This window comes from Amaranthus tricolor, chromosome 4 (assembly GCF_026212465.1).
Source record: "Amaranthus tricolor cultivar Red isolate AtriRed21 chromosome 4, ASM2621246v1, whole genome shotgun sequence".
Lineage (NCBI taxonomy): Eukaryota > Viridiplantae > Streptophyta > Magnoliopsida > Caryophyllales > Amaranthaceae > Amaranthus > Amaranthus tricolor.
Genome location: NC_080050.1, coordinates 27,265,878 through 27,279,304, shown reverse-complemented (window position 1 = coordinate 27,279,304; position 13,427 = coordinate 27,265,878). Strand labels below are relative to the sequence as shown.

Sequence of the window (13,427 nt, the reverse complement as noted above, 5' to 3'; positions counted from 1 at the left end):
TATTTTTTGATGAATTTTTATTGGTTGCTACTCACCTTATCTTTATATAAAGTATCCGTTATAATTTTACACCACTAATTTATATTCTAAATTAAGGTAAAAGCTAATATTCAGCTAAGTTTGTAATTACAAATAATTTTCTCCTATAAAAATGTCATTTCATTCATAATTATACATCTTTTTAACTATAAACTAAATATAAGATAAAAATCTAGATTTGTAGCATCATTTTAGATGATAATAAAAGTAAACAATGTGAAGAATAATGTTCAGATACATTAATGGATTTAAAAATGGACATAAAAAAATAAAGAAAAAATTAACTAAACAAATACAAGAGGCTAACATATCTTTATTTTTGTTAGCAAAAATGGTATGTTATTTATTATTAAAAAAACACATAATTTTGTACGAATTATTTTCCCTTTTATTCAAAATTTAAAATATAAGTATAAATATAATTATATTAAATATTCAATCAAATTTTTTTATCTTTTGTTCTGATTTATTTATCATGAACCAAATTTTCATAATCACATGCACACACTATGGAAAATATGATACAATGTACGTAATGTATACAGCTGCTCAGATTGAAATGAATGATATATTTAATAAAGTAGTGCATCACACATGCACTATATTGTTTGATAATATACTTAGTATGATTTAATATTTTATTTTAAAATTTAATAAAAAGCAGATGTTTAGCACTTATACAATGCTCAATTATGAGTTTTTTTTAAGTAAAATAAAAGACTTGTTAGTTTTCGTTAATAAAATTAAATATTTATTTATTTTATTTATATAAATGTTTCTAACTGTTAAGAATACACTTAAAAAACAAATATTAAAACATTATAACATTGTAAGAATATAATAAAGACGTTTATGGAGTAAAAGATTAACTTTATTTTCTCACAAATAATATTATTAGTGACTTATTAAAAAATAGTCACTACCTAATTAAATGTAAATATTTATTTACCAATAATTTTAAACATTAGGAAAATAAGAGTATATTACTAACCAAAGCAAATTCAAAAAAGTATATTATATGTAAAGCATTTGTACTTGTTTTCTAATGTCCTAAAAATTATTCTAAACAATATAGATCATAATAGTTATAATAATGATGTCAACAATATTTTATTTTAGTAATAATTATTATAAAATAAATATATAGATTTCTTGTCTAGAGGAATAAGTCAGCTATTAAATTGTTTTATTTAAAATTCTAACCTTAATATAGAAGGATATATAATTCTTACTTAATATATTTTCATATGTGAAGGCTTTTGTTTCTATTAACTGAATGGTTTGCCTATGTAGAGTTAAGAAAGAAAAAAATTCCTGTATTGGTGCTCATTAAACTAAAATAATTGTGAGAATAATTTGTTTACGAATTGAAGCATATTTGAAAGTATCTTCAATTTTCAATGAAAAAAGTAATGACCATTCTCTTGCAAATGAGGCTTGGAGTTGAATAAACTAACAATGAAAAACTAAAGTTGAAAAGCTATGATGAACATTCGAATATAATTCTTGTTGAATGTTTATTTATTTTGTGGAAAATTTGTTAATAATAAATTTAACTCTGACTCATCAACTTAAAATAATTCTTAATATTTATCCTTATAATTAACGCATTCTTCTCATAATGACCCAGATTTTTTATACATCTTATCAAAATAATTTCGACTGTTATAATTGAAAAATAATTTAGATAATTTTGACATTATCATTCCAATAATATAGATTACTTAATTACTATACGATGTGTATACCAATTATTTTTCGGGTCTCATTTCTAGGTTTGAAGCCTCTTAATTAAATTAAGATAAAGTGGTTATATTCCCTCCCTATATAAAAACTATTTTAGAAAATTAATTTTTAGTAAGCACTAGAGAATTTATTGTTTTCTTTTCTAATTTTACTTAGGCCTACTAATTTTTTGGTTCACAATAGGCTTTAAGGCTCCAAACCAAAAGTTCAATAACTTAGTGACATGTCTCACATGCATGAACACTACATTGAACAATATTTTTAAGATTCACAATAATTATTTTCAAATCTGTGAATTACCTGAATTTCCTTTATCGATGTAAAGGTATGCTATCTTAATTCTCTTTCGTGTTGATAGTTTCCCTTACTATGAAAGGTTCATGAAATTGCGTTTTGCCTTTATGTTTTTGAAAAGAATTTTTTTTAGGAAAAATTATCCTAAATAATCTCATTTATTTATCTATTGTAAATAATCTCTTCTATGATTATTTCTAAAATTCAAACTTTTTATATTTTTTGCTAACATTATCCCTTGTTACATTTACACTGATTACTAAAAATACCTACTACAAAAGTGTAAAAGGGGTAGACCAACGAAGAAGCATAAGGATGAAGAAGAAGTGAGTGTATTAGCTAGTAGGTACCTACAATAGTCAATTTTTTATATGTTTCATAGATGTAAAATTTAAAGAAATTACAAGCACCAAACCGAGATTACAAGTCTTTGCAAACTAAGACAAAATCTAGAAATTTACAACCAAATTTAATAACTTGAAATAAAACTAACCATAAACCGAAGGTTCTTTAAGCTAATACTATCTACGAAAACTTGAAGCCAAATCGAGGTGCAATCTTGTTTTCCTCAAAGGTTATTCCACCTACTGGGTGCTTGGGTTTAAGAACTTGAAATACACTTTTGATACAACGTTTTACAATCAGTTATAAGTACTATATTACTAATCAGTGTGAAGGAAAAGAGTTTATAAAGAACAACTTAAGAATTAAAATGAAGTCTTGCTGGAAATAGGTGACGAAGAAGCTGACGGACTAACTTTCTGGATAGTATTGGTGACAAAGCCTCTGAACTTCGTGGAAAGATACCGAATACGCTTGTCATTTCCTTTGTCATCACTATCTAGAACAGTAGGAGTGGCCACTGCCTCCTCCCTCAAAATAGGACTAGAAGTAGTAGTAGTTTCCAAAGCATCAAAGTGAATGTCACTGTGGCGCAAGCTATGAGTGGGCTCATGACTAGTAGCAAACTCCATAGTAGCCTCATCCATATCATTGAGCCTTTCCCCAAATGGCTCACTCTCACTAACACCTGACCCAACTGTAGGAGAAGCAACCCCTTCATTACACACTGAACCTGTAAGGCTGTAACTATAGAGGGCTCGATGCATGGAGACGTAATAGATGCAGAGGGGGAGGAGGAATAAAAGTGTCATGATAAAAAGGGTCTTCAAAGTTTGGGGCAACAATTTGTGGAGATACAGTGGAAGAAGAAGAATGGGTAAAAGGAAATTCAGTTTTATAAAAGCGTACATCTCTAGAAACAAAATAATCTCCCATTTCAACATCATATATTTTCTAACCCTTTTTACCTTAAGGGTACCCAACAAAAATACATCTTCGACTCCTACTTGAAAAATTGTCCCTTTTTGAACGGTGTTCGTGAGCATAACATAAGCACCCAAAACCACATAATTCATTAAAGGAAGGAGGAATGCCAAATAAAACTTCATACGAAGTTTTAAAACCAAGCACGGAGGATGGGATTCTACAAATAATGTAATTAGCAGCCAAAACACAATCACCCTAAAAGTGTAGAGGTAAATTAGCTTGAAAGCGCAAAGTGCGAGCAACATTTAATATATGACGGTGTTTACGCTCAACCCTCCCATTTTGTTGCGGCGTGTCTACGCATGAGCTTTGAAACAAAATGCCATTAGTTGCAAAAAAATCACGCATACCATTAAACTCTGTACCATTGTCACTATGCACCACTTTAACTTTGGCATCAAATTGTCTCTCAATCATAGAAAAAAAGAAACGAAACATCTTAATAACTTCAGTTTTATCAAAAAGGAGGTAAACCCAAACAGCTCTGGAATAATCATCGACCAAAGTGAGGAAATAAGAGGCACCAAAAGAAGGAGTATGGTATTTTCCCCACAAATCAAAATGTATAATCTCAGAACAAGAAGTAGCTCTACTATCACTAACTGGAAAAGTGGTTCTCGAATGCTTGGCCCGATGACATACATCACAAGCTTTATTAACATTACTAGTTGATTTAACGGAAAAAGGAAGATACCGCACTACTTTATCTGAAGGATGCCCGAGCGTTGATGCCACAAATAGGAAGAATAACCAGTATTAGGCAAAGCACATATTCGAGGTATGTCATGAAAGTAATATAGTTCGTCTCTTCGTGCACCTAGTCCAATTAAAGTCCTCAAGTGTTGATTCTGAATGACACACAATGTATTTGTGAAAGTGACAATACAACGAACATCAGTAGCGAGTTGTAAATAGAGATCAAATTGCAGTTCAAAGAAGGCACATAATACACATTGTGAAGAACGATATTGGTACACAATTGCACCTTGCCTTGTAAGGTGGAGAGAACTTGTTTACCATCCGGAAGACCATTGGGATAATGGGTAATATTACAAGTGTCAACAAGTAAATCACGATTTCTCGTTGCAGATGAGATGCGCCAGAATCAAGTAACCAAGGGGTATACTCACTGCTCAAATGATCAGAAGGATGTGATAAGGTGGATTTACCAAGAAGATTCAAGATTTGTTGCCAATGAGCAGTAGTAATACCCAAAATATTATCGGTAGATGCAATAGGTTCACGGTTGTGAGCTGCTTGTTGCCCATGACCTCTACGATCCCTTCCATAAGTACCATCATGAGATCCCTTGTTTTTCCACCAATTTAGCAAACCATATTTTGCCCAACAATAGTCTACTTTATGTCCACTACGACGGCAATGAGTGCAAAATAAATGAGATTTTGAACCAGAAACCACCAGAAAGGTATCCTTTTTGGTGGTCATAACAAAAATATGGGAAAATAATGATAAGGGAAGAATGTGCAAGTATAGTGTCAATGGCAGCAAATACAACTTTAAATTGATATGAATATAAAAAAAAAAGAACTAAGAAAGAAGGATGAAATTAGAATCAAGGATATCAAATAACAAGTAATTGAATACCCACCACCATAAACAAGAAATCATAAAGCAATTGTGAAATCAACAAATTACTAATGATAGAAGAAAACAAATACCCAACGAAGACCAATCAAGAAAGACAAAGTTTGCTTTGTTTCCAATCCAATCAACCAATGAGCAATAACAAGCCCAGAATAATAAAAGAAGGGAAGAAGAAAAAAAAATTACTGCAACATGCCGAGTTTTCCAGATCCGATAGAGACAGCCGGCGATGACTCAAGGTAAACAATGTATAAGGAAGAACATGTGTTGCATCCACGGCCCAAAGGGCTCTCGTCTGAGGGGTGTCTTAGAGTATATAAAATATCCTAAAATCTCAACCATCAGCTTAGTTTTTTGATTGAATTGTTCCCTGACATTTTCTGACACACTATTTAACCGAGTTTTCTGATTCAATCTAGCCTCGTTCATTCACATTCACTTATCATCATCATCTGGTTTAGAATTGTTATTTTATAACATGGTCATTAGTTTACCCTTACTTATAAATATTGCTGAATAAGTTACTACTATCTCTCTGGACTCTGATTGAAGGATTCTCGTCATGGAAGATCGAACTGAAAATATTTAGATTGCTACGCAACGCAAAATTTTGCTACTGTAATGTTCAAAAATTTTGTTACTAATAATGTCCAGAAATTAAAGAAGTTCTTAAAATCGGGATTCTAATTAGAATTATATGAAAAGGTAGAATCTAATTGTAGGTTTGAAAGATTTTACATTTAACCTAAATTTGCTTCTTTGTTATAATATTTTCATCTTAAAAGTTTAAGTTTATCAGTTAAAATTTTGTTCAATTTATTTTTGAGAATGAAATGGAAAAATAATTAATAATTAATTTAAATCTTCATCGATGAAGAAATTTATTTTATAAAAATTATGATGTTAGATCGTTGAATCGAAAGTAAAATTATCGAAAGATGATACATAAGAAAAACTAATAAAAATTAAGAATAAATTTGTAAAATCGGATTGCTAAATCGTAGGATCGTAGAATCGTGTTATGATTCTACCTCTACAAATTGTATTGTAATTAGAATCGTAAGATTCTACCTACAATTCAAATTGCTCGGTTGTTTTTGGATCGTAAAATCGTAGAATTATAAACTACCAAGCCAAGCTATGGTTCCTTAGCAAACATCCTATAATCAATTAGCAACAATGAGGATGCAAATGTACAAGAGAACTAAAATTTAGAAAAATGTTGATGCTACACATCAGTTTGGAAATACAAAAATTGAGTGGCCATATAATGATTATTTTGGTTAATAATGCCTTCCTTTTATTTTAGTTGCCAGGATTTTTAAGCAATATGCAAATATTACAAAAATATTATATTTGTGTCAAAAAAATTATTGTAACTTCTAAAAAGATAATAGAATTTAATAGACAATTTAATAGTTATTTTTTCCCAAAAATAATAATGTAATAAGTATTTAAAGCGATTAAAATAAGAAAAATTTAATAGTAATTTAAAACGATTAAAATAAGCTAGTGTCTTTCTCTCTCAATTAATATTATTTTTTATTTTAGTTTGTCCTATTAATTTTGCATTTTTTTCCTTTTTAGCAATGATATCAGTCTCTTTTACTTTATTTATAAATTTATTCTCTCTTTATTTTCACCATTTATTTTTATCATCTACTTGTTTTTTTTTAATTTTTAATTTTTAATTTTTATCTTAGGTCATGTTTAAACCTTAAAAAAAATAATCATTAACAAAAATTAATTAGAAAATTTTGATTTTAAATAGCAAAAGTCAATTGCAATCAATTTCAAACGATAAACCCAGTTATAAATATAATTAATACTCCCTTTATTCTCTAATGTCTTCTCATTTGAAATATTTTACCTTAAAGAGAGAGAAATTTAATTAATGCTTTTGACACATATTTAGATGATAAAATATATCCATTTGAGATCTCGTTAGATTCGTCTTAATGTATGCTTTTTTATTATGTATTTTTTATAATTTCTTATTATGTGTATTTAAAGATATTGAAATTTAAAATTTGCATTGAAAACTGTGCAAAAAGTAAATTGGAAGAACAAAAAAACAAAGGGAGTAGTCAGTTTAATTAGTAAAAATTAGTTATAACTAGTAAAAATTAGGTTTCATTAGTAAAAAATAATTTTTAATCCATAAAAATTAATTGAATAAGTAGAAATCACTTGAACTAGATAAATCTTATATTCAAATTTATAAACATTTTCGCTAAGTATAACAAAAAAAAAATAAATGGTGCTAATAGAGAGGGATAAATAGTCATACTTTTCTCTGTCTTTTTATTTTGCATAAACTCAAATATTTTTTTTTTTTGAATTGTGCAAAAACTCAAATATAGATATACGAGAGTTTTTGAATTTTAGAGCATACATTCAAATTGACATAATTTGAGTAATAAATATTCTAATTTCCTAGTAAGTAGTAATAAATTAATAATAGTGTTTAGTAGGGCTATAAATAATAGACAAGAGTAGTAAATATAAGAAGGCTATTGTCTTATTGTCCCTTTACCACCGACCTCTTAATCCCCCCATAATGTTTTCCAAATCATAACACAAAATCTCACCTTCATCATCATCATTATCACCTTCTCCTTCTTCAACCACAAACACTCACTCTTTCTCCCAAACACACCCTTTCATCTTCAACCCACCCAAATCAAAATGGATAATAATAATGATATTAATAATAATAATAATAATAATAATAATAATGTCTCTGCAGATTCCTCCACTTCTTCTTCATCTACCACCATTAATCCCAACAACAAAGATCATTTCTTGAGACATCTCAATAAACTTTCTCACAAGATCTCTAAACCCACTCCCTTAAACCTCCCACCTTCTAACGTCGCCGGTTCTTCCTCTTTTATCCCCACTAGACCGCCTCTTGAACCGCCGGTTCACCCTCCACAACAACAACAACCCCCGGTTTATAACATCAACAAGAGTGATTTCCGTGATGTTGTCCAGAAACTCACCGGCTCACCTGCTCACGCCGCTCAGCCGCCGCCGATTCATGCTCCTAAGCCGGCTAGTTCTCGCCTTCAACGTATACGCCCACCACCACTAGCGCAACTTAGTACTCGTCCACCTTCTTTGCTAAACTCCGCTGTTAATGGCGTCAACCCTCTCTCTCCTCTCCCACCTTTCCCGACTTGTCACGCGGCTGCTGAGAGTCCCATCTCTGCTTACATGAGATTTCTCCATACCAGTGAGTCTTCTCTCAATCGTACAGGTCAGATTTTTCCTTCTACCTCTGCCAACTCTCCGGCGGATTTAACGGCGATGCTTCCTCCATTTGGATGTTTTCCGTCACCAAAATCGCCGTGCCCTCTCCTTTCTCCGACGGGAAATGGTACGTTAGGGTTTCCGATTTCTCCTACTGTCCCTAGCCCTAAATGGAGGGATTTGTGACCCCTTTCAGGTAATCTTTTTGTTGATTATAAGAAGTTTTATTGCTATAGATTTATGTGATCAGAAAATGTATGAATTAATAGAATTTTAGAGATGTGCATGATGTTGTTGGATGATGGAGATGTAAATGGATATTTAGAAAGAGAAGAGCAATAGACATTTGTTTTTTTTAGTTCTGTTAATGGAAAAAAAAAATGAATTGACTATATAATATATTTATATATATATATATTTTTTCTTATTCTAATTTTAATTTTAATGAATTTTTATTGATTTGTGGCGCACTAGTTGTTGATATCTTTATTCAATTTATATATACATGTATGATAAATTAAAAGAGTTAGTTTTGTTTTGCAAATGTTGTCAACTTATTGATTTATGTTTAATAGTATGTTCTATTAGTGCAAAAAAAATGTAAATCTATTGGCTCTTATTTGAATTTATCTCTTACTTCATGTGACGTTGAGTTTGTTACACTACATCTTTTGCATAAAGTACCAAATTCAAAGGACATGGTGGTAGAGTTAAGTTTAGGCTAGACTTATTGTAAATGTCAGCCTATTATCGAGAAATATGAGGTGACCCTAAGCCAAGAAGATACCATTGCACAACCATATGACAATGGGAGCAAACGGCTTTAATGACTTCTAAAGTGTGCACGCCGTCTTTAATTTATGATAAATCATCCCAACATAGAGATTAGAGTCTTTGACATGAAGTTTAGTCATGTTTGTTGAATGAATGTGTTGAAAAGATTTAATTTTTCTAAATTTCCTGATTTGTTTGAACAGCTTGGTCATTTGTGAATGTGGTACTATAGGAATTTTGGGTTTTGGTTTGATTTTGTGGTGTTTTGATGATTGATTAGTGTCTACATCGAAAGATTCTAGCCTGATATAGAATTTACTAAGGAATAAGTTGCTGGTTAGTAAGAAAACTAAGTCTATTATGGTTGAATTGAGTTATTAAATGCACATAGAAAAAGTTTGGCACAGGGCTCTTTGAGTTGTAGGAGGGATTCTGGGCATTTGAAGTTCTGTGGATGCTTAATTGGGTCTATGCCGAACCAGTCTTTCATCATTTTAATTGGGTCATTTGAAGTTCTCTGGTGGCCAAACGGCCTTGTCCATTAGGGAATGTGATTCCAAGATAATTTTTACGCCTCTTCTTGTGGAAATGATAATAAAAATTTAATGGGATATCCAAGAAAACTATACTTCATTTGATAAGGTTTTTGGTCGTAGTTGTCGTACGCTAGTCATTTATTTTCTTTACAGAAATTCATTTACTTTTATTACCATTCAAAAGGTAATGTTTGAGATCGAGAGCTTCAGTATCATGAGAATGATGTATCACATTTTGCGGAAATATAAAGTAAAATTTACTTCTATTACATTATTTAATGCCAATAATCACACATCCCGTTAGAGTACAATATTTGCACGGGTTTAGTGTAGTGTGGATCAAGGTTGTGGGACTACTTGGATCTTAACAATTTCCTTTCTGTGAGCTGTTTGGTAGAAACTTTTGTGAGTTGTTCAGAGTCTACTTGGCTCGGCCCTTGAATTTGCCATCTGATCTGCAAAAAACACTAGCAAATTTAAAGAGATAGAGGATGAACGGACATTATGCCCCTGTTTTAGCTGTGTTCCTGATTCTGGTAATGTCCAAAGTTGTGCATTACTAATTCCTAATTGGAACCTGATAATTACATATGTAAAGCAGAAACTTCAAAGTATGTAATGTGTTTTATTCTAGTGATGTAGGACGTTTTGGTCAAAGTTTCCTTTTGGAATTCAAACCTGAATGCTTGTCTTTATTATGGTTGTCACATCTTAACTGCTCTTATACCTTTCCATCCATATGTCATTTTTGAGTTTGAGTTTCTGTGTAAGATAATACTGCAAAATATGGGTCGCATTACTTTAGGGTTACCTCCGTGACAACTAAAAGTAACATATTTACCGAGTAGGATGGAAAAGAAGAAATTACGAAATCATGAATGTTTGACAAACAGTTGATAGCTGATTACCGTAATTCATTTAACCAACTGATTTTATTAACTTGTTAAGTTAATTTTGAACCGGCAGCTAAGAGCATGTTTAAAAACAACTTATTTATAATAATAAGTTGTTTCAACCAGCTGGTTTGCCAAACATTAGCATTGATTAGTTTGACCATCCAATTCTCTATTTGTCTCAAAATCAGCTAAAATTTCCTAAAAAGCTACTTTGCCAAACATTCTAGTATAATATTTGGAGTAGTTTTATGGTGGGTTCTGCAACCACGACCATATCTTTCCATTATGCAAATAATGGATTAAGAATCATTTGACATTTTTAGCACTAGTTAAACTCTAAACATAGGCTGCTTCTGGTGAAAAAACTCTTGGAAAATTGTGGGGCATGTGCAGACCTTAATAACCAGAAACATGTCCCGCAATTAGTGATAATCTTTTATAATTCAACTAAATTAGTAGTACATGTTAAAGAGTAAGTTCATCAGACCATCCATGTGGTAAGATTGTATGTTAATTACTCTACTTACTACTTAGCTGTAGAGATATTATAAATTTAATCATAGGAAGCTTTGATTGGTGTATGCTTGTAATCATTTCTGGGTAACTTGTTCAAGTTCTCTACCCCTTATTTTTTTTTATTTAATGTGTTCTATGTCCATCTTATTTGATATGATATGATATAAAATTGGTATGTGATCATTGATATATGTCCTTTTATTTTTTTATTGACCAAGTATTAGAGTATACTGCTCCATTACTCTTTTTACAAGAAATTCTTGTGAGAGACGATCTTTTTAGGAGATTATTTTTAATTTAGTCGAGTCTGAGAAACGTCTCCCAAAGAGATGATCCCTCAGGAGACCCGTTTGTACTCTTTTTCATCCTTTTGCTTGTTGCATATACACTCAAAACTCTCTTCAGTCTTCATTAAGAAGCATAATATAGCCATGGTAAAACAGACTGTTGTATAGAGTTTAAAATTTTTTAGGGTCTAAAAGATTTTTTTACATGCATTTGATTTTAACTTAATTAAATTTAAATATAATTTTTATTTTTGCTAAGTACTTTCTTCGTTCCTCAAAGAAATTCTTATTTGTTATTTTGGTTCTATTTGTTGTTCCCACTAAAATAACCTTATTTATCCTCATTTTTAATATTTAAATACTCTTCGTTCTTTTTTGTTCTTCTCGTTTACTTTTTGCATAATTTTTAAAGCATATTTTTAAACTTTATATATCTAAATACACATAATAAAAAATTGTAAAAATACAATTTAAAAAAATATACATTATGACAAATCTAATGACACCTCACGTAGATATATTTAATCTTCTATATATGTACCAAAAACATTAATTAAATTTCTCTTTCCTTAAGGTAAAACATTCAAAATGGGAAGAACATTAAAGAACGGAGGGAGTAATACTTATTAGAGGTGTTCATTCGGGTGATCAGGTAGGTTTTGGACGAGTGTCATTCGGTTCAGTTATATTTCGGATGCGTGTTACGGCGGGTCACACTCGGGTCAGGTCGGTTTGTCACGGTTCGATTGAAGATCAGTTATTTGAGCTATCGAGTTAGCATCGGTTCGGTGTCGGTTGAAGTTCGTGTCGAGTAGTCAATTGGTCTCAGACTGTCATCGGTTAATAATCGGTTGGGTTTATCGGGTACAGATCGAGTTCAGGTATTATTTTCCAGTGGAATTCGGCTATGAATTATTAATTACAATAGATCGATTCAATATCAAATTAACTTAGAAATTTTTTAATTGATGATAAGATTCCCCTTAGTTAAGGCAAAATAGTTAAAATGCAAATCAGTTAGTGATTATTACTTTGTTACTTTTACTTGTTTGACTGTAAATTAAAAATAAAGTTTTATCATTTTTTATCTCATTTGATTGAAAATAATTAAATAAACATTGAACATTAATTATTAACTCTAAATATATGAAATCATGTATTTATAAACTTTAATTTATTAAAATTTCTATTACTTTATTAGATTAACTAATAAGATGATTGAATATGAGTCGATCATATCTTTATGTTAAAAATTGGTTCAGGTTTACAGCATTTCGATTAAAAATTCGTTCGGGTTAAGTCGGTTTTAGCCTGATCAAGTTCGGTTTTGAGCATGATTCAGTTCGGTCACTATTAGGTTCGGGTAATCTTGATTAACGGTTATATGTCGGTTATAAAAATCGGTCGCAGTTGGGGTTCGATTTTACGATTTTCGGTCGTAAATTGGTTCGGGTGGAACTTCTGTTCGGATAATGTCGGTTCGATAAACCTAAAAAAGAAACATATTTTCAGGTCAGTTAACTTTCGGTTCGGGTTTTTAGGTCGTGAGTCGTGACACATTTGAACAGCTCTAATACTTATGGTCCTTACATATCTTCTTCTAACTTTATTTAATATTTTTATATTTCTTATGCTTTTCATATATTTTACACTAACTTTATAAAAATAATTTTTTATTAGTTGTGATCCTTATATTTTTTTCGTTCATTTTTTTTAAGTATTTTTTAATATTTATGGTTTCTATTTTTTCTCTATCATATTTATTATTCATTAAAATAATATATCAACTATCTAAAAGATCCTATTTTTTTTTATTCCCGTGAATATTCTTCGTGGGAACTTTATTAAAGAATAAAGGGAGTAATACATAAATATTTATAAGAAGAATAAGAAATATTTAGGATTAAAAGAAAGCTACTTAGTATGAAAAGAATAAGAAAGATTTGTTATGATTACTATGTATAAAGACAATAATATTATCTTATATATTAAGAACATTTCTTAGAGTGTGAATCGTGTAATATCTCTAAAAGATTCAATTTTATTTAAGGATAAATTTGTAATATATTTAGAGCTGTGTTGTTTATTTGTACTTTTATATTTTCACTAGTGTCATAAACTTTATAAGATTAAGGGTATGCTTGAATTGG

The 13,427-nt window shown here is 30.4% G+C and overlaps 1 protein-coding gene across 1 annotated transcript; it reads left to right on the top strand.

The window, feature by feature from the left end:
- The first annotated feature begins 7,499 nt into the window (after positions 1 to 7,499).
- Positions 7,500 to 12,959, top strand: LOC130811257 (VQ motif-containing protein 9). The gene is made up of 2 exons (XM_057677480.1): positions 7,500 to 8,464; positions 11,852 to 12,959. The coding sequence occupies exon 1, from the start codon at positions 7,702 to 7,704 to the stop codon at positions 8,452 to 8,454; it is 753 nt and encodes a 250-aa protein (XP_057533463.1). The 5' UTR covers positions 7,500 to 7,701; the 3' UTR covers positions 8,455 to 8,464; positions 11,852 to 12,959.
- The last annotated feature ends 468 nt before the right edge of the window (positions 12,960 to 13,427 follow it).